Source organism: Sylvia atricapilla, chromosome 10 (assembly GCF_009819655.1).
Source record: "Sylvia atricapilla isolate bSylAtr1 chromosome 10, bSylAtr1.pri, whole genome shotgun sequence".
NCBI lineage: Eukaryota > Metazoa > Chordata > Aves > Passeriformes > Sylviidae > Sylvia > Sylvia atricapilla.
The window spans coordinates 23469601-23494796 of record NC_089149.1 but is presented as its reverse complement, the minus strand read 5'-3'; the positions used below and the strand labels follow the sequence as shown (position 1 = coordinate 23494796).

The window sequence follows — 25196 nt, the reverse complement described above, 5'->3', positions numbered from 1 at the left end:
AAACTTACTGGAAAGATTAATTTAACAATGGGGATGTACCATCTTTGCTTCTTGTGAGAGAACCTCACAGCCAAGGTGCTGAACTGTCAGTGATAGCTGCAGTATTAAGGAAGTTTAGCACGAATAATAGTAATGATAACACATAGTGGCTTATTTCAAATGCTTCTGCCTGTCATGTAGCTGTCATGCAATCTCACTCCACAGGAGAGAGCAGTATCATTTATTACATTTGTTCTAACTTTGGGTGTATGATAAATGAGGACTGACTAACATTGTGTTTAGATGCACAGACTTCATGATGATCCACTTGTCTTTTTAATTAGCATTTCAAATAGAGGGAAAAATAGAGGGGAAAAAAGTATTTATTACAATTAGCAAACTTGTAACTTTTTTTTTAGTTATGTATCTCTCCTGACAACCATCCCAAAACGACGTGCATAATTTCGCCTGTTTGCTTTTTAACGCAGGTTACAGACGAGTGACACCTAGCTGAAGGGGGAAGTACTTTGAATATGCATGGCTTCTATTTTGTATGTATCTTCATATTTTCATATGCAATTAGTTATTTGCATTTTGAACTATGATTCCTGACAGGAGCCCAAAAAAGTAGAGTGTGTAAAATACACAATCTACACGCAATACTACAAGGTTACTAGCAGAACTGAAAAGAAATTTCCAAGTTTTACGTCCTCATGAGCATGTTTTAAGATGTTGTAAAGTACTAAACACAGTTCACCTGTGTTTGCAGCCCTCTGACACACTGAGCAGGTAGATTCTGTTCTGTATAGCATTCACCCTGTATGATGCCAGGAGATACCATCACTTCCCTTGAGCTCTGGCATGTTTTCAATTCACTGTTCTGACCTTAATGGACTACTTGGTAACTGTGTTGCTTAATCTTCCACTGAAATAACTATTAGAAGATATGTATCTGTGGATCATATAGATTATATAGGTATTAAAACAATTTAAAAAATGGAGAGACTTACAGAAAAATAGGAATAGGTTATTTTAATTAAGCAAAAACAGAGTTATAATCACTCTTTCTAAAAATAAAATTAGACTCTTTATCAATCCTTAACATCTGCATTTAATATTTTCTTCTAAACAAAAATACAGATGCAATTATGTAGCAAATTACAGTCTTTGACAACGTATAGTATTTACCTTCTCTTACACTTACTTTAATTCTAATTTGGTCATTAATACTTGATTCATTACTGCAACATGTTACTTGTAGTAAAAGTGCCACAATTGAACTATAAACATGACATTGCCATCTTAAAACTGCTTTGCTATAAACTGTAGAGAATATACAGAGTTACAAAGTTGTTGTGTTTTTATCAAAATATACAAACCCCCCCAAACCTAACACAAGCTAACAATATTCTTCTTATGAACTATACAGTTATATAAAATATTTGTAAAATTATCTTTGTATTTATAAATATTCTACCTTATTTGCTTTGGTCTATATTTATCACCATACAAGTCCACTTAGAAGAGATCTTTGTGTACTTTCTTTGAAACGTTCCCATTTATTATTCTGTTATCCTTTTTTAAAATGGAACCAAAGCTGCCATGAAACCAGAATTTCTCAAAGGGTTCACAGCATTCACCAGTGATAGAATAAGTAAGTGGACTGTATTATTACTTCAATCAATACTGTATTATCATTTCAATTGTAGTTTTATTGTACCCAAGCTATAGTTTAGTTTAAAATATTCAAGAAGACGAAGTTAAGTAATAAATTGTGAACCATCACGGAGAATGAAGTCGAGAACCACTAACCCTTGTTGTGACTTAATTTTTTAACACTTCACAGGGATGAACATACATGACTATTGGAAATGCAGACACGGTACAACAGAGCCCTATCATATAAAATGCAACTTGCAGACATACAAGTCCCGCTTGGACTTTTTTAAGCATCTCAGTTAAAATGAATCACACTCCTACAAAATGGTATGAACTGGAGTATTTTGGTGCTGTCTTTCAGAATCCTGCTCTCCCAGTTCTTAGTGAACTGTGCAGCTGCAAGGCTCACCATAATCCTTTGCTGTGGCAGCATGAGGGAGGCAGGAAGGCCAAAACTCCTTCCTCCAGCAGCCCACTCTTGGCCCCTCTCTGCTGTGGCCACAGGACACTGCCGGAATGGTTGATGGCATCACTGAGAAGGGACATCTGAAGGTTAAATGTTGCATTTAAGGCATGGAAATGACAGGGAACCCCACAAACTGGCCCTATACCTGTTTATACACAGGGATAGCATCAGGGATATATATGGAAGCAGGAGTCTTATTTACCTACTCCTCTCAAAACCAAAGTATTTATAGGGAGTTGCTCTATTGTTTGTGTCCAAGCATTATTCCAGGATGAGGAGGAAAACTCTGTCTACATGTCCTTCTGTTGAGAAGAACTATATATATATATATATATAAACATATATTTCTAAAAGACAAGAGTTGTGGACCCACCAGGAGGTGGACATTTCTATACATGATTTCTGTTTCATGAGAACAATTTTCTTTAGACCAATGCACCTGAAGAGCTCACCAGGCCACTGACAATTGACATGGGGATTGATTTATGCAGTTTGGAAGACTAGCTATAGCAAGTTCCACTGAACCTTTATTAAATGTCTCAGAGATATATAAATCTGGAATACTTCTCACATCAGCAGTCAGACTTAACAGTTATTATGGTAACTACAAAACTGAATATGGAAAGGAAAAGAGTAGTTTAAACTCTGAATATGTTTTGTAAAGGCTGAGTTATAGAAAAGCATGGCAGAACTCAAATGTACTTCAGAACACCCAAGCCCATGAAACAGTTCCCACCTTCATTTAGAATACACGATTACAATTATTTCCTTTATGAACACATTATTTTTGTTTAAAAAAATGCAATATATGGTTTCTGCAGCAAAAATTCCTTTCTATAGAATACACCACGAACCTACTTATTTCTTTTACTTTGAATGATTCTGACTCAAAACCAGAACTGTAAAATAGTTCAGTGACTAGTTTCTTGTAATGCTAAGTAGAAGGGTTTGGGTTGGTCATTTTTCTTTCTCTCTGTTAGAGTCAGTTGTGAAAAAAGTATTTTGGGTGTTCCACATTAAATTTGTATTATTGCAAATACTACTTTTTCTGTGTTATTTTTTTCTTTTGCATATATTGACACACATTCAGGTGAAGAAATTTGACCTTACTGATATGTTTCCCCATCCAATACATCTTTATCTTCTCCAATATATAGTTTTGGGTTTTTCTTCTCTTTTGCACAATTGTCACTCAGAGTATAACTTCTGGAGTTACATTTTGTGTTTTTTTCACTTCGCTCCCTTCTGACCCAAGGAAACGTGGGTTTTCCAGAAGTTTAGTGCTTTCACTGCAAAACTGTTCTTTTCTATCTTGTGTGCCTGGACTTTTGAATAGGTGTTTCTTCTGGTGCATTCCCAGAGCAGCTGCAGTCTTGCAAATTTTGGGGCACTGAAAGCAAGCATATCCTTTTCCATTATGTTCACGTACGTGCCTTTGCTCATGGTTCCTTTTGGTAGAAAGATACAAGAAGCTCTGAAAACAGAACTGACAGTGGTAGCGTTTTTCTCCAGTATGAATTCTTTCATGTATTTTGAGTGTTTCATTTAAAGTGAATGCCTTATTACAGTATTGGCAGACAAAATCTTTGACACCCAGGTGAATACGTTCATGTTTCTGTAGATTTCCAGGAACTGAGAAACATTTACCGCAGGTTTTGCAAGTGTAGGGCTTTTCCCCAGTGTGACACCTCATATGCATTTTTAAAGTGGATGGACTTTGAAATTGTTTTTGGCATAACTCACAAATGTAAGGCTTTGAAGCAGCTACGTGCAAGTGTACGTGTTCTCGAGGTTCTGCTGTGGAAGACTGGTCTCTTTCACAGAGCTCACAATGAAGATTAGGCATTTCTGTGTTCTCTTCCTGGCTGACCGCCTTTTCCTCAGGAGCATTCCTGAGCTCATACTCTCGACTGCAAGTGCTGTGGCTTTCCATACTGGTGCTCTTGCTTCCGTGCTTTTTCCTCCACTTGGTCTTTTTAATTTTTCTTAGCTGTTTGGATTTCTTTTTTGGTTTGTAATTATAATAAGGTCTCCAGGGTTTATCACTGGAGTCCTGGTCACTAACATCATCACACATTTCTGTCAGCTCCAGGCATTCTGAGCTGTAGAGTCTAGACGGACTTTTTTCTTTTACCTGCATTTCTGGTTCTTCAATGAGATTGTCCTGTTTGGACTCATGTTTGGATTTTCGGCCCCTTTTACAAAACAGCTTAGATCCTAATATATGTCTTTTTACAATGGCTTCATTACCAATTTTTACTGTTATCTGACAAAGAGGTGCCACATTGCTGTCAGCAGATGTTCCAGGTAAGGCAGGCTTTGCAATGTATGTTTCAGTTTTACTGGACTCTTGGACAGTATTTGTAGTTTTGCTACATGAACCTCCAGATCCTGTCACGTGCTGCATATCCTCAGTTGCTTCTGCTCTGTTGTACAGCAGTGTTTTCTTTTTCTCCTTAACAGTTTTTGATTTTGTAATGCACTTTCCATAATTATCTGACCCATACTTACAGTCATCACTTACTGACTGACTGGGTAGCTTATTTGATGATTCTGTCTTACTGCTGTCTACGGAAGTGACTGTTTTACTGTGCATTATTACTGATGAAACTCTGCTACTGTGCATTATAACAGAGGGTGCAGAACTGCTGTAACTGATGACAGAGGTTGAATTTTCATTCACATTAGCTAAAGACACAACTGAAGAATCACACTCCTGCGAACCTGAGTCATTTGCAGCAGTGGAAACTCTTTTTTCAGCTGGGAAAAAGTTCCTCTGCAGGTCAGAATTTAAGATACCTACTCCCCAAGAGGAAGAATTCTGAGTATTTGTGGAAGATGCTGTATCATTACATGAAGATGTATCCAAGGCCAGGGTTCTGTTGTTTGACATTATACTATGTTGAAAATTCAGCGGTGGTAGCTCAGAGCTAAGAGAACTCGGAATGAAACAGTTAGTAGAAGCATTTTCATTAGCCTGGGTACTTGTTGGAACATTTTCATAGGAAGAATTTCGATAGGATTTATAAGGCAGTCGCCTGCATTTCATAGGTAAGAGTCGATACAGTTTGTACGGGTACATACTTGGTTTTAAACCACCATTGGCCGTCTTTTTATTTACTGACAGGCGATGGTCAATGGCATGGAAAGACTTCTGGTGATTTTTCAGTATATAGTAAGTCATGAAGGTCTCCAGACAGAAAATGCACTGGTAGCGCCTCTCTCCAGTGTGCCAGATCTCATGTCTGGTGCGGTACTCGGCTAACGCAAAGACTTTATTGCAGTAGTGACAAGGGTATGTTCTCCTCCAGGAATGCACATTTGCATGTCTTCGAAGGCTGGACAGTGTGACATAACTACGCTTGCAAACAACACAAGTGTATAATATCTGCCCATCAACGACTTTAACCAAATGATCCGTTTCTGGTAAAGTGCAGTTTGCATTGGAACAATCGGTGATGCTGTTTTCAGACAACAGAGGCTGTGTGTTTGCACAGGGACTTCCATTCTGTCCCTCTGCAGCAGTACAGTTATCTGCAAAACTTTTTTCATTTCCATTGTGAACTGATAAGTTACTTGATCTCATGCAGACTTGTTCATGACTTTCCAGTATATTTAGATTTGCAAATTGTTTGCTGCAGTATTTGCATATGAAAGTTTCCTGACGCTCTGAATGGAGCTGAAGGTGAGCAGTGAGTAACACCCGGTCATTGAATGATTTTGCACAACAGTTACAACTGTAAACAGGTGGAGTGGCAGTCGCCCCAGATGCAGAGACATTAGCAGAAGTGTTTTCCTCTTCTCTGGATACGTGCAAATCTCCTGCTTTATTTTGAGATTTTGGAAGGGAAGTAATTGTCTGATCAGTAACTGCTTCGTGCTGGGCTTCTGCAGTGGTTACGGTAGAGGCTGGTACTTTTGCTACAGCCAAACCAGTACCCTGGGGCTTGAAGGCTGACTTAGGAGTACTACCAGCTTGTTTTCCCTGCTGAATGACTGGGGTGGCTTGGTGATTTTCATAGCGGTCCTCACCCACCTGATATGAAGGACTGCTGTCCTGGTCAACAAAAGGTGCTCCTTGTGAAGTATCTCCCCCAGAAGAAACTGCATAGGAGTGTTCAGCCAAGGTACTAGCTGGCTCAGCATCTTTGCACCCATCACTTCTGTCGAGGCTGATGTTGGGAGCTTGTATTGTGTCAGATACCTTTTTAAAGCTGGCTCTCAAATCAAGGGGAGAAAACAAATTGTTTTCTGTTTCAAAAATTGAGAATGCATTTGTAATTCGTGGTCCATTTGTCACGGCAGAATCTTCATGTCGCTTTTCATGTTTTTCCTCTTTGACAGTCCCTTTTTCATTAACGCCGTATGAATACGGACAGGGGGAACTTGAAAAATTTACATCTGTAAGATCTTCTAGAAATGATATTCCCAGTTTTTTCCCTGCAGCTGCAAGGTCCGTTACAGTTTCCTGCCTCTTAACAACTACTGTGGAACTGTAGATGTAATTCAGTATCTCTGTAAACACTTCGGCTTTGAGATCATCTAACTCCAGCACATGACCTGAAATACAGATAGTACGACTCCAAAAAATGTTTTTAAAGTAAAGGCTTGAAGCTGCCAGCACATTGCTATGGGCTTTAAATTTGGTGTCTTCCACAATTATGGTGACATCACATAAAATACCCCGAATGCGCTGTTCATTTAAAATGGAAAGTACAGTGTCACTGTGGAAGTCGTCCTTGAGATCCTTTGAATGGGACATGACTGTCATCTACAAGAGAAAAAATGTAAATTAGAAGGCATTTTTCATCCATTTCAGTTACAGATCAAGTTTATAGTGCTAGGTTTTTTGTTTGTTTGTTTGGTTTGGTTTTTTTTTTTTTTAGTTTATTAACTTTCAAAGTTTAAGGATGAGTAAAATTTTGTGTTAATATTCCAGGTTTAAGTAATATTATATTCCCTGGTGCCAACACTAGTGCAAGACATGTCTGTCCAGATCGTGGAAACAGGAGTACCAAGAGGATCCCTCCCACTCCCTCCCCAGCTTGAACCTGCTGTCCATCCTGTGCCTTTCCCTGGGAATGCAGCCGATGGCTTTTGCTCTGCCAGCAGGTGCAGCTGCTCAGGCTCACCCCGGAGGACTCCCTGAAGCCTGGATGGAATTCTGGAATTCCTCAGCATTCCACGGAGGAACTGGCACACCCGAAGGGGGAGACTGTGCTGCCGAAGTTCTGTGTGGAGTGAGCACTTTGCTTTCTGGATTGTTTGTCACACACCGACTTCACAACACAGCTGCATCTGACCCCCTGACTAAGCTCATATTTAAATCACAGCAAGAGAGTCTCAGTTTCAGGATAAGGCTTTATAAGCAAATGAATGCACAAGAACCACCATTTGGTAGACAACAGTGATGTACCTATAATGCTGTTTATGTGAACAGAATTTTTTCTGAATAGTGATTAAATTCACTCGATTATTTACACTACTTTAAAATTACTGAAAAGTTTTGAGTAGAACAAGTAAAAAATAATGGAATAACAAGTAGAAAATGAGAGGTTTTTTCTTCAGTTATAGTTTAGATTTAGTGTTCACACTTTATAATTAGATAGTGTGTTCTTAAATTCTTTCAAATAATAAGATTTAATTGCAATAATAAGTACCATTAAATAACTGCTAATATATAATAACGAGGTTTAATGCTGACAAAAATTATATAGATTAGTCAGGATGTTATTATATGAATATACGGGTTCATTTCATTGAGAAAAAAATATGCAAAATATGAATGAAAAATATTCTGAAGAAAAACAGATTAATTTCCCAGTTGAATTTGAGTTTTGACAATTTCTGCCAACTGAATTTTGTATCTGGTGAAAATGTCTGTATTCACCAGATATTTTTTCTCAAATTCTGATCTGTACATAATGAGGTTTTCTTCCTTTTTTCCCCCCATGTAGTGTTTTGAACTACTACTGTCCATTTCTGACTTCAAGTTATGAAGAAATAGTTGTGCTAGTGGCACTTACCAATCACTACACTAAAAAATCACACTTAAAGATCCTTTTCTTTAAACTTGTGGAAGCAAAACACACCTTAAAGAATATTACTGACAGAAATTTTTTAAGATAGGCTAAAATATTACAACATTCTAAGTTAGGATTTACCTTTTAAACACTCCATCTGCGGCTCCAAACTTTATTTTCAGCTTTAAACATTTTATTTTGACCTTTACCCACAAACAGTTTACGATAGGAATGTCAATATATAAGATGCATTTGATCCAAATGGCAAAATAAAGGTTTGACCCATATTCACTAGGCAAACAGCAATGGCCATTGATAAATCATTGGTCTGTTCACCCAAAATATTTGGAAGTAATCCGTTCTGGAAAATAGGATCTTTATCACAAAGTTAAATAATCCAAGTCATACACCCCTGCTATAGCCCATCTAATTACAGTTATGAGACTTTTATCACAAATTCACAAACTACTTCCCTGCAAATCAAATTACACAAAAAGCTGCAACAACCTTACTGTGAAGACAAACATACTATGAACAAGACTGTAATTTGGTACATTACAGATGAAGCTTGGAAATAAAACTTTTACCTTGCAGCACAGCCACTGCTTCTATCAGGAAAGGTGTTGTCTATGCAAATAGTCAAAATTTTTAACAGACTTCGATGGCTGAGAATTTTCAATGCACAGAATGCAGAACAAAACTCTGATTCACAAAAAATACCTCGGCTGTTTCCCATGATATGCCATGGATGGCAAGAAATTAATTCATCAGTATAATGGTGATAGAAACATACATTAATATTATTTTGATTATTTGATCACTCTCAGCAGCTGTAAATCTAGATGCAATGTTTTGTGCCTTGAAATCTTAAAATCGCAATTTATGGTAGGTTTGTTTATGACACTAATTTGGCTTAAAATAAGGAATATTTACTAATTTGGAATGTCAACCTGAAATTCACAGTGGTTAGGTACAGTTACCTGCTTTGGTTGGGTATCTGAAAACCCAGATGTAACTGTAGATAGTTTCTGGCATATCAAGTCTACAGAAAGCATACTGACAATTCTTTTCTTCCAGCAAGCTGCCACTATTCCATAATTGATTCCTTTTCCTCATTGACAATGTCTGAGATTACATCTGACTTGCTCATGTGATGTGGTATTAGAAACCAACTGTCAGACATCAAAAACATTTCACAACAGGAGCTATTGATAGGGTTATTTCCTGAGTATAGGAAATAAATGATGTCAATTCTACCTCCCAGTGAACTGCCCCACAGGAACTAGCCTGTGTTTTTTCTGTTTCTTTATTGGAGACAGCTGGTTTTAGTTCAAAGTCACATCATCTGACAGACGGTTTGCTAAGTGTATCAGACTGCTACTGCCATGCTGAGAGGCATACAAACCCAAGTGGGTTTAGCACAAGTCTTATCATTCAACTAATTATTTCAAAATTTATCTTCCTAAAGACAGAAGTCAGTATTTTAAATTTCTACTTGCCTCGTACATAGACTGGCAACTTTTGCAGTCCTGGATAATTTGGTACACTCAGTAAAACACTAAACTAGATTCCTTGTGTCAACATTCTAGAAATTATCGTTTGCTATTTGGCCATTTAGTTTGTTTTTTTTTTCTGTGTGCTAAACCATAAGCTAGGTATCTCATTGGAAAGTTATACAGAAAAAATCCAGAGCAATCATTTTCCAGAGCAAACACTTTTTTCTTTTTCATCTCAACCTACACATACCTCAAATAGTCCATTTATTCACGTCTGTAATTATTCTCTACTACCTTCTATTTCACCTGTCTTGCTTCTTGCATTTGTAAAAACATGTCTGAAAAGCTATAAAATCAAAATGCCCTAGCTAGCATACACATATAAATGGAATATTTTAGGAATATTTTCCATTCCATTTGCAGTTCATACTGTAAAATGAAAACCTGCTCTTCACTTTCCAAGGGAGCACTACCAAGAACCAAGACATACAGAGATCTAACTTTTCAGATGTGTTAGCATTAAATATTTATCATCAAAGCACTGGAAAGTCCATTCAGAATGTAACTATTCTGCTGTATGATTTTTACTATAGAGTTATGGTAGAAATTTTAGTTTTATTTGTAAATTTTTTGCAAAACATATATAAATACTATTTGATCTGTTAAAGGGCAACAAAACTCCTCAACCAACTAATCCCTCTTTTTTTCACACAAATCTGTCTGTTAATTTCATACTTTTTACTCTCAGTCTAGACATCTATAATTTCTTAGTAATCTGAACAGTACCTTTGTATCATTACCTAATGGTCTTTGGTACACCTACGAATAACTTCAGGTTCAGAACAGCAGAATTTTTAATTGGGAGTTACAGCACTATTCGCAGATTTTCTGCAAAAACAGTAACATACTTAACCTGTCCTTAGAAGTTGTTGAATCACTTAGAAAAATAAGATTTAAATATTCATTCAAGTGTAAGTCACTAAGTTTATTAAATTATAATAGTACCTTTTCTGACATCAACAGAACATCACTCCACGACAACACACAAATGAAAATAACATTAAAAGTTAATGTCAAGATCAGAGATTGATGCATCCAAACACAAATTTGACTACTTATACCTCACAGATGATGCTGCTAATTATTAAGAGAGAAGCCAGCTCTATGTGGACACAGCTCAGAGTAGAAGCTATTGTTATTTTTTATATTAACATTACTCTGAATTCAACCAAGAGTTCACAAGAAGTTTTACTGACCCGTGAAGTACAACTTTTTTTACTACCAAAGAGAACTATTATAATCTAGGAGTATTCTTTTAACTTCTCCAAAGAGAACTATTATAATCTAGGAGTATTCTTTTAACTTCTGCTTATCTTTTGAAATCCACTGCCAGACAAGTGCCCCCCATTACATATGAGATTATTCTATTCCACTTCAGTCAGCTGAATTTGAAAGACAAGCTAGTGATGTAACAAAAAAAAAATCTCCAAAGCATTAGAGGCAGTTGCTAATACCCAGGCAAAATCAAAACCAGCAAGAATAAATTATGAACTGTAGCAAGAATTCTCCCTGTTTTCTTACTCCAGAGATTTCTACTGGGATTTTAAAGTGCTAATATATTCTGGAACTAACAAACAGGACACTACAGAAATATGTTCATTCCAGATCTTCCTTATGTTCAGTTTCACTCTGTAAGGGTACTCTGAAGTCTCTGTTTTGTTTCCAGACGGCTTCCCCAACTGAGGAGGAACATCCACCTGTATCTAAATCTCCTTCCTAAAGGATGCTGGTTTTGTTCTAGAGCAGAAACGGAGTCAGGCATTACCAATAAAAATAAATCCCCAACCAACAACACACACACACATTCCCCGAGCTCTGATCCTTGCTTACCTGGAACCCTACTGTCCAACCATCACTGCTACGGTGACAGTTTTTTCTGGAATCATTTCCGTGTCGGCAGCAGGGCTGCCTGGATCAGGGTGCTGCAGCCTCCCTGCAGCTTCGGGCATGCAGGGCCGTGTTCGTGGTGTCTAATGATGTTAACGATGTCTAATGACTTTCAATAGCTCGCAGCAGCGTGTAACTTAGTGCTCACTCTACCGAGCTACACGTTACTTCAACTGCATTGGGAGACATTCTCTTTGGACTCTCGCTACGCACATCCTTCCTTCCCTGCTGCTATAGAACAGCGTAACTTTAAATGTTTTTTTTTCAGCCTCGCGCTTTTCTCTTTTAATTCAGCCCAGGGGGGCTGGGTTGGGGTGATGGAATTTAGCCGAAGGGTATGTCAGTGTTAACAGACCTCTCACGCCCCGCCACGAACTAGTCTTTCAGAGCTGGGACTCTCTTCCACTATCAGCATCCCGACCTCCATTCTCTCCCTCCCCACGGCCTCTCCCACCGCACGGACAGCCCGCGCGGCCTCGGCAGCGCCCGGCTCGGACACGAATGACGAGCCGGTGCCGGGCGCTGTGCGCTGGCTCCGTTCCCCCGGCAGGGCCGTGGCCGCGGCGGGTGCGCTCCCGCCGGCCCCGCTTCCCTCCCGGCCCGGCCGCCGCCGCCCGCGGGGGGGCGCTGCCCCCCGCCCTGCCGGCCCGGCCCGCGCGGCGCGGGGATCGCCGTGCGCAGCGCCGGGAGCGCGGGGCCCGCGGGCGGCGGCTGCTCTCGCCTCCCCGTCCCGTCCCGTCCCGTCCCGGCCCGTCCCGTCCCGTCCCGTCCCGGCTGCGCGCACCCGGGCCCCGGTGCGGGGCGGCGGCCTCGCGCTGTTTGCGCGCCTGCGAGCGGGCCCCGCAGCGAGCCCCGCTCATGGCGGTGCGGCGGAGCCCGCGCGGCCCCTCCCGCGGGAGCCGCCACCGACTGACCTGCCGCCGCTCCGTCCCCACCGGCGCAGCCTCGGCCCGCGCGCAGCAGCGCCCCGTCCCCGCGCCATTAACGGCGGCCCCGCGGGCTCTCCGCGGGCGGCAGGCGGGCGGCGGCCGGGGCCGCGATCCCGGCGCGGCGGCGGCCGGACGGCGCGGCCGCCATTTTGGTGTGCCGATGCCGGCGATGGGATTGCCCGAGCTGTGCCGGGCAGGGCCGGGCCCGCGCCCTCCGCCGCGCCTGTTCCCCGTCCGCCCTCGGCACCGAGCGCCCCGCGCCCCGCGGCCGCCGGCGGCCCGCGCCTCTCCGCCGAAAATTCACACCCCTGAGGGAACGCGGCGCTCCCGGCGCCCGCCGCCTGCTCCACGGCCATCAGCGCCGTGCTGTGCCCGTCCCGAGGGCTCCCCTCGGACCCGACACAGGCCTTCAATGCCTGACTGTCCTCCCAGGCCTTCATGCCGGGAGGACAGAGAAAGTGCTGCTGAGCATGGATAGCTCGGGGCTACCTTCTGCCACTTCCCTCCAGAAAGCAGAGATAAAACATAACCTTGGAAAAAAAAATAACCAAACCCTGAAACAAACTACATTTAATTACTGAATTATAGTAACATTTACCCTTTTCCTTATCTGGTTATATTGTATTTTTTAAAGCATATATAGAAACTTAAATAACCTGAGGAAATTTGTTTTAAGCAGTATTCTTAATCATAATTTCGGTTTCTTGATATTTTTTTACTGCCTCAGGAAACAAGCACAGCGCTAGCACGAGTGCTGCATAAGCAGTAACAAATGCTCCGTTAGATAAAGAAGGGCAGAGCCTGATTCCATCTGTCCAGATACTCCAACACATTTGCTAGAGCCCTCCCAAATACTGTCTCTCTCAGCCTCTCACTGCAAATAGTCAGCAAAATCTGTTTTCTCAGAATTCGGAGTCATGAAGCTTAGAGGAAAACTGGGCTTTGAGACAGGTGAAAAACATTGTTAGATAAATTAACAGTTGGGTTTTTTTTTTATCTTAAAGTTTGCTTTTACCCAAGGCTAACCTCTGTTTATTTTCACGAAGTATTATGTATAAGGCTTCATGGGACAGAAACTTTATTTTCAAATATTAAACCTATGCATTTAAAGCTCTGAATAATAGTAACTGATTGATTTTAGGGGGAAAAAAAAAAAAAGTCCAGAAGCATGAACTATTTCATCATTTTCACACTTGATGAGCCTGGAAGTTAGAATTTTGGTAGAGCCTCTTCATGAAATACTGCTTTTCGTCACAGGAAACCGCTTAATATCAACATAATGTACAAAATCTATTATAAAGACGAGAGGTCTTTTTTTTCCCCCCAGCATACTGTCTCAGAACTATCAATGCTTTCCCTGTTGGTTAAAAGCTATAGAAAGAAATCTTTTTCCTGTCAGGAAATTGTAACAATTTCGGTGACTTATCTATATACACATCTTTCACTAACTTACGCAGCCCACATTAAAAGTTCATCTTAGAAATACTGAACATTTCTGTGAAGAGTTAAATTCCTTTTGTAATTCTGGATCACTGGAATTCTTACCTGTAAGTTCACCTACTGAAGCAATGAATATGTTTTTAGCTTAGAGCTCTCTGTCACCGAAAAACTATTTCTTTAATCTCATGGCAAATTGAATCATGAGATGACCAGTAGCTGTTCACCGACAGCTGTCAGAGGGGGAACAAATAATTGAAGAACACAGTGGTTTTGATTGCAAAGGCAGAGTGTGTCCCAATGTTTCCCCCACATTCTTTTTTATTCCAACCTACATAATGGATAAGCAAAGTTTCATACTCGTATGTAGATTACTTTTAATCTTGGACTTTGCCTGTTGCTCATTTGCTGTTTTTCCTTTATTACTGTTTTAGATATGTATCTACATAATCATATGTATTATTGAAGATTTTTGACACAAGTGCCATAAAAAGTATTTGTGACAAATGTGTTGTCAGTAACAATACAATAAAATGGATTAAATTAAACCTGTTGTAATCCCATAAAGGAAATAAATGCCTTACTGAACAAGCATCTTGAAACAAATTTAAGGAAGATTAGGTTATTAATTCTCCCTAAATCTTAATTAAAATTGATTATTTTAAATTGTTTTGAAAATCAGATGCATAACCATCATTTGTGTAGCTGATACTCCCAATTTAGAGACAATAAATTATTTGTACTTAAACACTGGATTCTTTGGCAGTCTTTATTGCTATAGACAATGTAACAGATACGGAGAATGAAAAAAAATCACGTTTTCTCTTTTTTTTAACAGGGTGTTTTCTTAAGGTAACTTTAGCTCATCCACTAAAAAAAGAATCACCTTTTCTGTGACTAGTAGTGTAATTGAAGGTACTAATTTCCACATACATATATAATATATATGTACGTATAATTTGATGTATTGGGAATTCACAGTCCCATCAGCTCTTTGTGTGTTAAAAATATTCTTTGGAAAAAGAAATTCTTTATAAGGCTGTCTTGGCCTCATCCAAGATTTTACATAATCAGTCTAATGTTTCATGTAAAACCAACTGCATGCAAAGAAAATGGAGGCACTGGCGCTGCAGTCGGATCTGTGAATGCACTCCAGTGATATCTGGGAAAAGTCAGACAAGATCTGTTTGCTCTGCAGCGCTGATTCCAGGCTGTAAGCCCCAAGACTAATGATGTACTTTAGAAATAGTGAGCTTGCTAGAGTATCTGTACCAATTCCTATCAAACGTATAAATGATTGCACATCACAGCGCACAAATACTGTGGTCCGTTTAGAAGGAACTCCAAGTAGTTTAGCATTGGATTATTTCTCATACAGTATAACTGGAAGATATAGAGAAAATTTTCAGCAAATCTCTTTAAAATGTATAGTTACTGAAGTGGTGGTTGCTTTGCTAAAGTCTGATAATCTCACTTCTGCAACTCGTGGCATTCTTTCTGTAAGAGTATTTAATGAAAAAAAAAGTGCCAATATTCCTCCTCTAGTCAAGCAGTTTCAGTTCTTAATCAACAGCAGAAAACAACATATAGAGCATTACTCAGTCTTGCAAATTGCTCACAAGCAACAGGAGTTTGGCCAGGATTTGACTGGTTTCTGTCTCAGTGCCTAGACCAGCCTGTCATCTTCACTGCTCTCCCTGCTGAGGTGCGAGCAGCCGGGGATTCTGCTGAGAAGCAAACACAGCTCTGCTGTACTCTCAAGCAGGCTAACCCTTCACTCAAGAGTGGGGCACAGCAAAGACCCAGCAGCCCAAAATTACCTCAGCTCCCCTTTTTGGTCCGTGAACAAGGGAAAGAGTTCCATGTGCAACCCTTTTCCTCTTATTCAGCGTCAAGTGGAGGGAGAATGAGCCCAGTTAGAGCACCTTGCCCTTCCAAGTCTGGTGGAGAGGAGAGAAGCCTGGGACAACTCACGGCTCTCAAACTGTGTGAGCTGTGCACACGCACCGAACCAAGTCCTTCTCCACGAAATGCTGCCTTCTTAAAATGTAGGCACGGCCAAATCATAGTCCCATCAACACTAAACAGGACACGTACAAGCAATTTTAAAGGTGTAACTACATCTTTTTCACCAGTCTAAAAAAGAAAATGAAGCAACAACAATAACATAAATCCAAATTCTTCTCTTGCACAAAATACAAAAGCTTATGTTATACTGCTACTAAGAATCAGCTGACTTTACATCTTGCTATCTCTGAACCATCTTAGTATTATTTTCCATTTAAGTCTTTATTTTTTTTATGTGCTGCTGACAAGCCGTTTTCTAGCTGCCTACACTTGTAGGACTTATCAGTCCTTAGCTAACAGAGATCAGTTGCAAACATGAAGCTATGTTTACAGACAGAGTGACAACAACAGACATTCTTCTGTTGATGACTGTTGTCAAATGTAGTGATTAATATATTTGAATAGCTTTAAACAAAAGAAGCAAATGAAACATTTAGATTTCGTTCATTCGGAAAAATTACTATGCGGTATTCTGTTGCCCGTTCTGTAGTCAGAAAGGTAAAATAAAAGTAGTTGAGTTCAGCCTCCGTTTTCCAATTTTCAGGGGAAGCATCATTTGAATATGGGAGCCAGCATCCACAACACAGGCTTGGGGCTGCTGTTCTTCTGGGTGAGGTATGTGGGGGGCCAATGCAGCTGTTCTTGCCCTTTACTACAGCTGATGTAGCAAATCATGATGGACTGGAAATAGAGTTCAATCCTTGCCCCTGCAAACACCTTTTTCAGTTGGTCTGCCAGATGGCTGGACACAGCCATTTTGGAAACCAGAACTGGTCTTCAGGCTGTTAATTGGCCACCACTGGCCTCCAGTATTCCTTAAATTTTTTCAAAATATTTTTTGTTTTGCTATTGTTTTGGTAAACCAAAATACAAGTGATAGCTATTGCTCTGAGTGATCACTTCAGCGTGGCCAATATTATGACAACTTAGCGGACACATGAGAGCTTCATATGCTCTAAAATATTCTTATGCTCCGTTTTGTGCTGACCAAAGGGGCTCAGCCCAAGCCCTACTCCTCCTTTTCCATCATACTGCACATTTCCAAACTAAAGGCTGAAGCAAAGCCTCTGCTCATGCAGTGGAGAAGGACTGTAGCAAAAGCAGATAGCGCTGTCAGCACCAAGAAAACTGTGATGCTCCAGTTCTGGTTTGTGCTGCTTGCTCTGCCACCAGTGTGAACTGCTCAGATCTGAGCTCACCTCAGGTGGGGGACAAAACAACAGCAACAACTACTACAACAACAACTACTACAACGAAAACTACTACAACTACTACTACTACAACTAAAACCCCAACAGTTGGCTTGCCTCTGCCTAATAATTCCCCAAATTCTTTCACTCAAAAGCCTTAATAGTAGCATGTAATGGTACGTAACCACGTTGTTTATGGTTCAGGATCATGAAAAGATTCATGTGGCAGGGTTTAAACTCCCTGAAATTAATACTAGATTCTGGTATTGATTCTCAACTTGGCTGTTGAGAGTTATGGAAATGTTGAACATTATCAAGATAATCTTCATTTCCTAAATCTGATTGTTATATATGAAGCATACTGAGCACTCCAAAAAAAGTAAATGAGAATATTTTCATTGATTTCAAGGCAAATTTAATTAGCCTACTTGTCACCTAAACAACTTCGCAGATTACACCCACTGATTTTAAACCCAAGATCTGCAGGAAAATGGGAAAATCCCATTTTCCCCATCTTTTTAATTAATAGGATTTTAGACTTATTTCTTAAAAATATGTAATTTGGGGATAACCCAAAGGGTTGGATACACTTTTCATTCTATGTATAAATTAATACTTTAGGAAGAAAGGCCAAAAATAGCCTGTGCACAAACTTGCTGAAATCAGTACACACATTTCTCAGAACCGATCTTATTTGTCTAAGTTTCTATGTGATCCAGGACTGAACACTTGCACAGGAAGTGTGAGCGCTGCCTAAATGCTACATCCAGATATTATTCCAGAAGTCCATGATCAACTGTCATTTTGACTTCCACAACTGTTTCTCAGCCCCTGCCTTATATCCTCGTCTGACAGAAGATAACACTTGGGTCATATTTCTTTGCCTGGATATGTTAGAGAGAACGAGAGTGCTACAAGCAACACCAGCTTCATTCTTATTTAGTGGCTTTAGTTTTGTCACTCTGTAAAGCAGTATGATCATGCTCACTTCTGTCTGCTGGTGCAAGATTCATATTGAGAATGCCTGAACATTTCCGAAAGACATCCTTGCCCACCATTTCCATCCGTACTTACAGCAGCACTGTAAGTATTCAGAATCCTAGAGGAAGGTTTCCATTTGCAGACCAAGCCTACCGTGGCAGTTTTATCCAGCTATTGCAAACCCAATGAAAGTGCAATAATAAAAAGCCATAAGAGATATTTCCATTGCAAACATGAGGGGTTTTGGTTAAAATCTTTGAGTATTAGGAATCCACATTGGGCCACGCCCAGGAATCTTTTTATATGGTGATTTTCAAGATGCATGCATTATTGTGAGCACATGGTATGTAAATGCATTGGGCTGCTTAATAAGCATTCACTGACACACATCTGCAGCTTTGCTAATGTACCTTTTATTCCTATGTGGTTGTCAAGGAAACAGGTTATGGCCCAGTATTCTGTCTAAAATGTACTGAGCAAGTGTTCTATAATAATTTACTTAAAATAGGGACAACTTAGGTTTTGTAGCTCATTGCTTCTGTAAATGCAGGTAACCTGAATTTACCTAATTGTAATATTTCACTGATTAGTTTAAACCACCAATGCCATTTTATTGTCTCTGAAAATCCATTACATTTTCTATGTCATACAACATTGCATATTAAAAGTAAATTTAATTACAGAAAACATTTTGAGATATTCTAGGAATTGAAGGGGGATTTTTGGCTTGTAGGGTTGTGGTTTTTTGGCATTTTTAAAAATTTCATTCCTTACTGTGCATTCTGCCTGGTGACCTTAATTACTTATTTCAGTGTAGAGATACCACATCGAGAATGACTCTGATGCAACAAAGCATTTCCTACCAAAATTTCTGCAAATAGTGCCACTGAAATCAGTGGGATTTGTCCCTTTCTTATACTCTTTGGGACCAAGGACCACATTAAAAATTAATGAATTAATCAGAATTTCACTGATTCTTTCATTCAATACAAGTATATCTTAAATCTAAAACATAGATACCAGGCATACTTATACTAACCAAGATTATTATTGGACATTCACAATAAAAAAAAAAGGAAACTACTAATATTTAAAAAGCTGTGCAAAATGTGAACTGGTATTCTGAAATACCCTTTGTGATTATGTCTCGTAATACTATACCTGAATCTACAAACTGCTCTTTCCAGCTCATAAATCAAGAGGCTTTTAACGGTCCCTGATTAAAGTAATGTATAAAGGTAGAAATTCTATGAATTACAGCCAGCTTAACCAACCCAACAGTGTCAGAAAAGGCACTGGCACTGAGAGTTCCTCTGCCTTTCCTGCATGGCACAGGTTTGTAATGAACACTGGTGACTGGGATCCAGAGCAAACATTCTGGCATGCTCAGGGGTTTGTGTGCCTACCGATATGTTCGGTTTGTACAGATCACTGGAGGCTGTAACAACCTGTTTGTTTCAAAAACTATTCCGTCTGATTTTGTTTGTCCAACTTCTATGGCAATAGAGATCTAGTAGGAACTGGAAAAATCCAATAGTATCAACATGACAATAGAGTAATGTGGTACATAATGAAAACAAATCTTAAATTATTTTAATACATTAGAAATTAACAGAAAATATACCCAGGTGATGGGGTGGTGATGGTGGTAAATAATTTAGCTCTATTTCTATGTGAGATTACCCCATAAACTTACCCACCTAAAATCAGGTTGTTCTTCTGTTACAGTCTTTTAAAAGTGGTATAGACAGGTACTTTCAGCAAAACCATCTCAGTAATTTTGTGAACTGTGTGGCTACAGTGTATCAGCCTGCAAAGGGAAAAATCCAAATTTAATGACTGAATTATTAGCTGAGTACTAATTTCCACATACATTGTGTAATTCATCAAAATTTTCCCTGGGGTGCTGTAGGGCTCCAAATCTACATCTGGGAATTTTAGAACACACCAGCAATAAACCATCAGCATTTACCAAACTTCTGCTGCACTGTTTTATTATGGTTTAACCTGTGTAGTGCAGACTGGACATAATGATATGTTCTAGACACAAATGTAAGGATGTTTTCAAGTTTAAAGTAATTATTTTGAAAGATATTTTCTTTCTCCTCTTTCTCTTCCACCACTTTTCTTTTGATCTCTCTTGTCACAGATATCACCACAGTATCTGTGATAATGACATTTCTCGGCAGGTCTTGTTCTCTGGAATACGCATCCTGTATTTCTTTGCTTAAATGATTATTCATCACTGTCAAACATCCTAATTTTATTATTATGCATCAAACATCCTAAAAAGGTTTTCCTGTACCAGTATAAAAATTATGCGGAACCTGGTTTTGTTTCGAAGATACTGAAAAAAAAAAAATGAAATTGTTCCATAGAGAAATTGCAAAATCATGCAGATAAGGCCTTATGACTCAGCTGATAGGCATTCATACAGCAGCAAGTATGGAGCAGCATTTAAAAATACATAGCTCCATCCTCCATTTGCAAATACCCCATATGCTCTTAGCAATAACATTGCATGGTAAATACAGCCATTACTTTGGCTTGAAAAGGTAAGAAGGTGATTTTTTTTTTTTGTTAATTGCTAATTTTTTGTTGTTGTTAAAAATGTAGCCTTGCACATTTTTAGTACATGTAAATTTGAATAAGAAATCTGTAGCTCATATCTGCCCTTAACAAAGGCCAGAATGAAAGAAAATTGCAGTAAATCATTATTACCTCAAATTCCAATAATGGTATATTCATAAATGACCAAAATATGAGAAATGGGAAGCTTAAACATCATGTTTGGAGGATTCCAACAGTAAAAGATCTTACCAAAGCTAAAGATTTTCCAAATTTGGTAATACTGGAATTCAAATACAGTATTATCCATAATAAAGCCCTTTTAATACTTAGTAAAGCAATTTATGTGATAAAGCAAAACAGACAGTAGATGCCTCAAAAGGGTTAATTGGTACCTATTCATTACTACCAGAATCTGTTTAATAGTCTGACAAATATTATCTGAACACCGCTCGTTTCCCACTGAGGGACCTGCAGTTCCAAATCAAAATGAAGTTCAGAGGCACAAGTATCCTTAATTAGAAAGACCATTGAAAAACAAGTAGGACAGTGTCCAAGTAAATAATTTTTTGGTTTGATTTCATTTTTACTCTTTGTTTAGATTCTCTGTTAGCCAGAAATGAAATTTGCATGGATAAAAGAACAAATTCCAGTTATAAAAAGGTTATCAACAACTAGACTCCTATGATAAAACTGAACCCCCCCAAACCACAAAAAAATAAACCCAATAACCCTAACAGCCCCCCCTGACAATAACATTTGCAGGCTGTGCTGAAGGTGGGAAAAACTGCACCTGCTCCTCCATGCCCTGGTTACCCCTCTCAGCCAAAGAATAAAAGGGATGAAGTTTACAGAAGATTTTTTGTGGCACCTCTGGCTACAACATTCTGACACTTTGCATTAGCTGGATGTAAGTGCCACTGAAATACATACAGCAACCCACGTGTAACAGTCAAACTGGAAACAGCTTGCTAATTACTGGACTCCTCCTAAATAAAGAAATCGGTTTCTTTCGCTGGAAGAAATTACCATTCGCAGGCTGCCAATGAGTTTTTCCAGACTCATGAAAAGCACTTGAGTTCAGTCATATTCATTACAAGAGGACTTGCACCCCTTAACAAAGAGCAAATCTGCAAATGGATTTAAAACAACCATAGGGAAGGAAATGTGTTCATGTAATGGAGCTACTTTTTAAAAATGTCTTGAGTGGGCATGTTTAAACACAAAGATATAATAAAAACAGTTTATTGCTAAGTGCCCCATCTTTTCTAAAGATAAGTATCAGAAGCAATAAATAGATTCGACATGGCATTTGCTCAGCATTTCCTTTAAAAATAACCACACAAGAAATAAACAAAGAAATGTACTTTCTCACTACATTTAATGGCGCCCTCCATATTAACATTTGAGACAGGGAAATAATCAGCATAAGCAAGCTACTGGAGAGAAATTAAATTACAAAAAATGCAGGCTTTAATACGTCACTTGAGATGTGCTGTCTGTTACATTTTCAGTTCTGCTTCTTTAGGTGGAACAGAGGAATACTGGAGTGGATTAAATTTTTCTTATAATTATGAATCAGATGGTTTTATTGTTGTTATTAAGGATTTGCCTATTATGACATATGACTAGTCATGTTCCTGAACAGTTACACTCTGCTCATTTGGAATGCACTGAACTGGTATATTTAGAAGTAAATGAGAATTAGTTTAATATTACTCATACTGTCAAGGCTATTATTGATGATATGCTGTGCTTCTAAATACTTCCTCTGCATTTACTTTCAGTGCTGAGTCTTCTTCCACACAAAATATAGTCAGTTATTTTTAAGTCAAGGACATGAAAGGAAAATGGCTTCCCTGCTGCAAAAGTCTCATTGCAGTAGTGAGAATTTCTCAAATCACGTACAAAGGGCATTGATGAGGAGATACACTAAGTTATAAGCTCAGTGGAGACATTCAGTAACATCTGATCTGTATACCTGTGGTATATATAATATTTACTGGCACTGTAAAGCATGTTAGCTAAAAATAGAAATAAAGAATTATAATACTTAAATTTTGCAAAATCTATAAGGTCTGCAAATTACCGCAGACCACAAGTGAGCTTATTCTCTAAAGGCTTATTTAAGGTCTGAAAGGAGTCCTTTTGCAGTATGCTTAAACACAGTTCTTTACCTGAACTTCAGAATGAGTCCACTATTTAGAGAATAGTTTATTAGCATTACTGTGGCTGAATTCAGCAAAGTTTAAAAAGGTTTAAACCTTCTGCTTCTCTACATTTGTCAGCTGCTAAATCTTTTAGTGATATTTTTATATTTGTGATGATAATAAAACCATTACACACAGTACAAACCTTGACCTACATGCAAGACTTGGCTAAATAAAAAAGAAACCAGGGTACGTTTCTGGGAAAAACCAATGCAAACTAGAAATAAAACAGGTTTTTGTGTGTACAGCTTTCTAAACATGGCATCACTTAAGAACTGATAGCCACACGGAAACATGCAGTGAGATCACATTCTCAGTTAGAGCTAAGGGGAAACTACTGCGACATTTCCATTTGCATTGTGATATTGCTATTAAAGAGAATAACATCTTTCCACATCTCTACCATTGAACCTTTTTAAAGGATTTGGTTGCCAAGGAAACTGGTTCTGGCCCAGTATTAATCTGAAAGAAATATATTATAAAAGTTGGTGTAAGTAATAGACTACTCATAATTATTGTTGTAATATATGCTTAAATTCAGGTTTTTGTACTTAAAGCTGTTAAGGTTTTCTTGTGTGAAGTAAAACACATTTCAGTAAACTGATACTTAGTTTAAGATGACAGGGCCATTTATATCAATCTCTCTCTTTAAAGTTCTCCTACCTTTAAATAACAAAAAATACTGAAGTTTTATATTTGTAGCCAATACTGAAAATATAAGCATTAAAGCATATTATTCTTTATTTAATATTTCGCACAAAACACAAAACCGCTTACGACAGAATTTAAATATTTTTCTTTTTTCTAATCTTCCTCAATTTTTATTTCTGCCTTTTAGCTGCAAGTTTAGTAATGCTTATAGTCAGCTTTAAAATGTAATGAAATCAATAGGGTTTTCAAAAATTCTTTTGTTGCGTAAGCGTTGCCACGCCCTTAGTACATATGATTATTTTAACAGACATGATTGCTCCACTTTCACAATAGATTAAAAAAAAAAACAGGTAAGAGTAATTGTCATGCCAGTATGTGAAGCCAACAATTTAATATAGGTTGTTTTCATTAACAGTTTAGTGCATTTTAAAACTGAAAGCTACATTCCAAAGCCCATTTCATGTTCTTGCAAGACTGACCAAGAAAACAGTAAAACATGCAAATCTCAACCTACCTGCATGTACCACTTAGAGCAGTGTTAACATGGCAATGCACCCAGCCATTTTTATGTAAAGCGATGGAGGTAAGTCCTGTTCTTGGTCTTCTTGATAATTTTTTAGAAGCAGTTGTCAAAATTCAGGTGGGAAGCAGCTTGAACAGACCGTGAGCAGGAGAACTGAGTTTATCAATAGGGAAAGCAGGAGTAGGAAAAAAAAGTCCTCATCCAAGGTTTTCCGAAACTGCAAAACAAGGTTGGCTTCTTTTTTTTTTTTTTTTTTTTTTTTTTTTTTTCTTCTCCTCCTTAGAGGCTTCAAAGCTTGAAGCTGACCACTGCAAAGGCCACTTGTCACATTTACTGAAAATCAACCTATTGATATCACAGCTGAAAATATAAACTCGACAACCAAAGCCCATTGCACAACATGGACTGCGTAAGAGTTAAAAATAGATTCAACATGCCTCCTACCTGCATAATAAATATGTAAGTTTCAAGTGCTTTAATTCGATATTCACATTAATTAACAATACAATATACATTATTTAAACTACAGTAAATGCAAGAAGAAAAAGGGTGACACCATCTGGAAGCACAGTTTGCTTTTTTTCTTTCCTTTCCGAGGGCTAATAATGTAGTTTGAATGTGATGACAAGCTAACAGCTCACCACATTGAAAATGAAAAAAGAATTTTTAAGGTGATGCTCAAATATCTAAGCCTGTAATGAAGCACAAACCAGTCTTCACTACTGCTTGACATGGCACACAGACCATTTACATACTCACATTTGAGATACTAGGCACAGTATAATGAATTCAATACACAGCATGCACACAGCACAAGCAACGTTAATCCTGCCTGCCATTTTAGGCTTGCAGGAGTAAGATACATACTGCAGCACAGCTCTGGTAAGGGAGGAGGCAGGGGACAGCTCACCTTAAATGCAGTATCTGATTAATGTTGTAAGTGACATTGCGTATCAGCTACAGAGTCTTGGTTCAACTGGGTGGGAGGGAACAAAGAAAATTGTCATCAACTGGTGATGCAAGATGAGCTCCAGTCAGTAGCACTGTTAGCAAACTCCAAATTCTACAAT

General features: G+C 38.7%; 1 protein-coding gene across 2 annotated transcripts; it reads right to left on the bottom strand.

Annotated features, from left to right (window-relative positions):
• Positions 1-996: 996 nt before the first annotated feature.
• Positions 997-24954, bottom strand: ZBTB38 (zinc finger and BTB domain containing 38). 2 transcript variants are annotated; one of them, XM_066326325.1, is made up of 3 exons: positions 24118-24954; positions 19875-19984; positions 997-6875 (listed from the first exon to the last, which is right to left on the bottom strand). In XM_066326325.1, the coding sequence occupies exon 3, from the start codon at positions 6873-6875 to the stop codon at positions 3297-3299; it is 3579 nt and encodes a 1192-aa protein (XP_066182422.1). In that variant the 5' UTR covers positions 19875-19984; positions 24118-24954; the 3' UTR covers positions 997-3296. The 2 variants fall into 2 exon arrangements, with proteins under 2 accessions (XP_066182422.1, XP_066182421.1); XM_066326324.1 differs by lacking the exons at positions 19875-19984; positions 24118-24954 and adding an exon at positions 12485-12596.
• Positions 24955-25196: the final 242 nt, after the last annotated feature.

What these genes read in the sequence shown, in the direction of transcription:
- ZBTB38 (XM_066326325.1), bottom strand. Translation starts at nt 6,875, where the DNA reads ATGACAGTCATGTCCCATTCAAAGGATCTCAAGGACGACTTCCACAGT.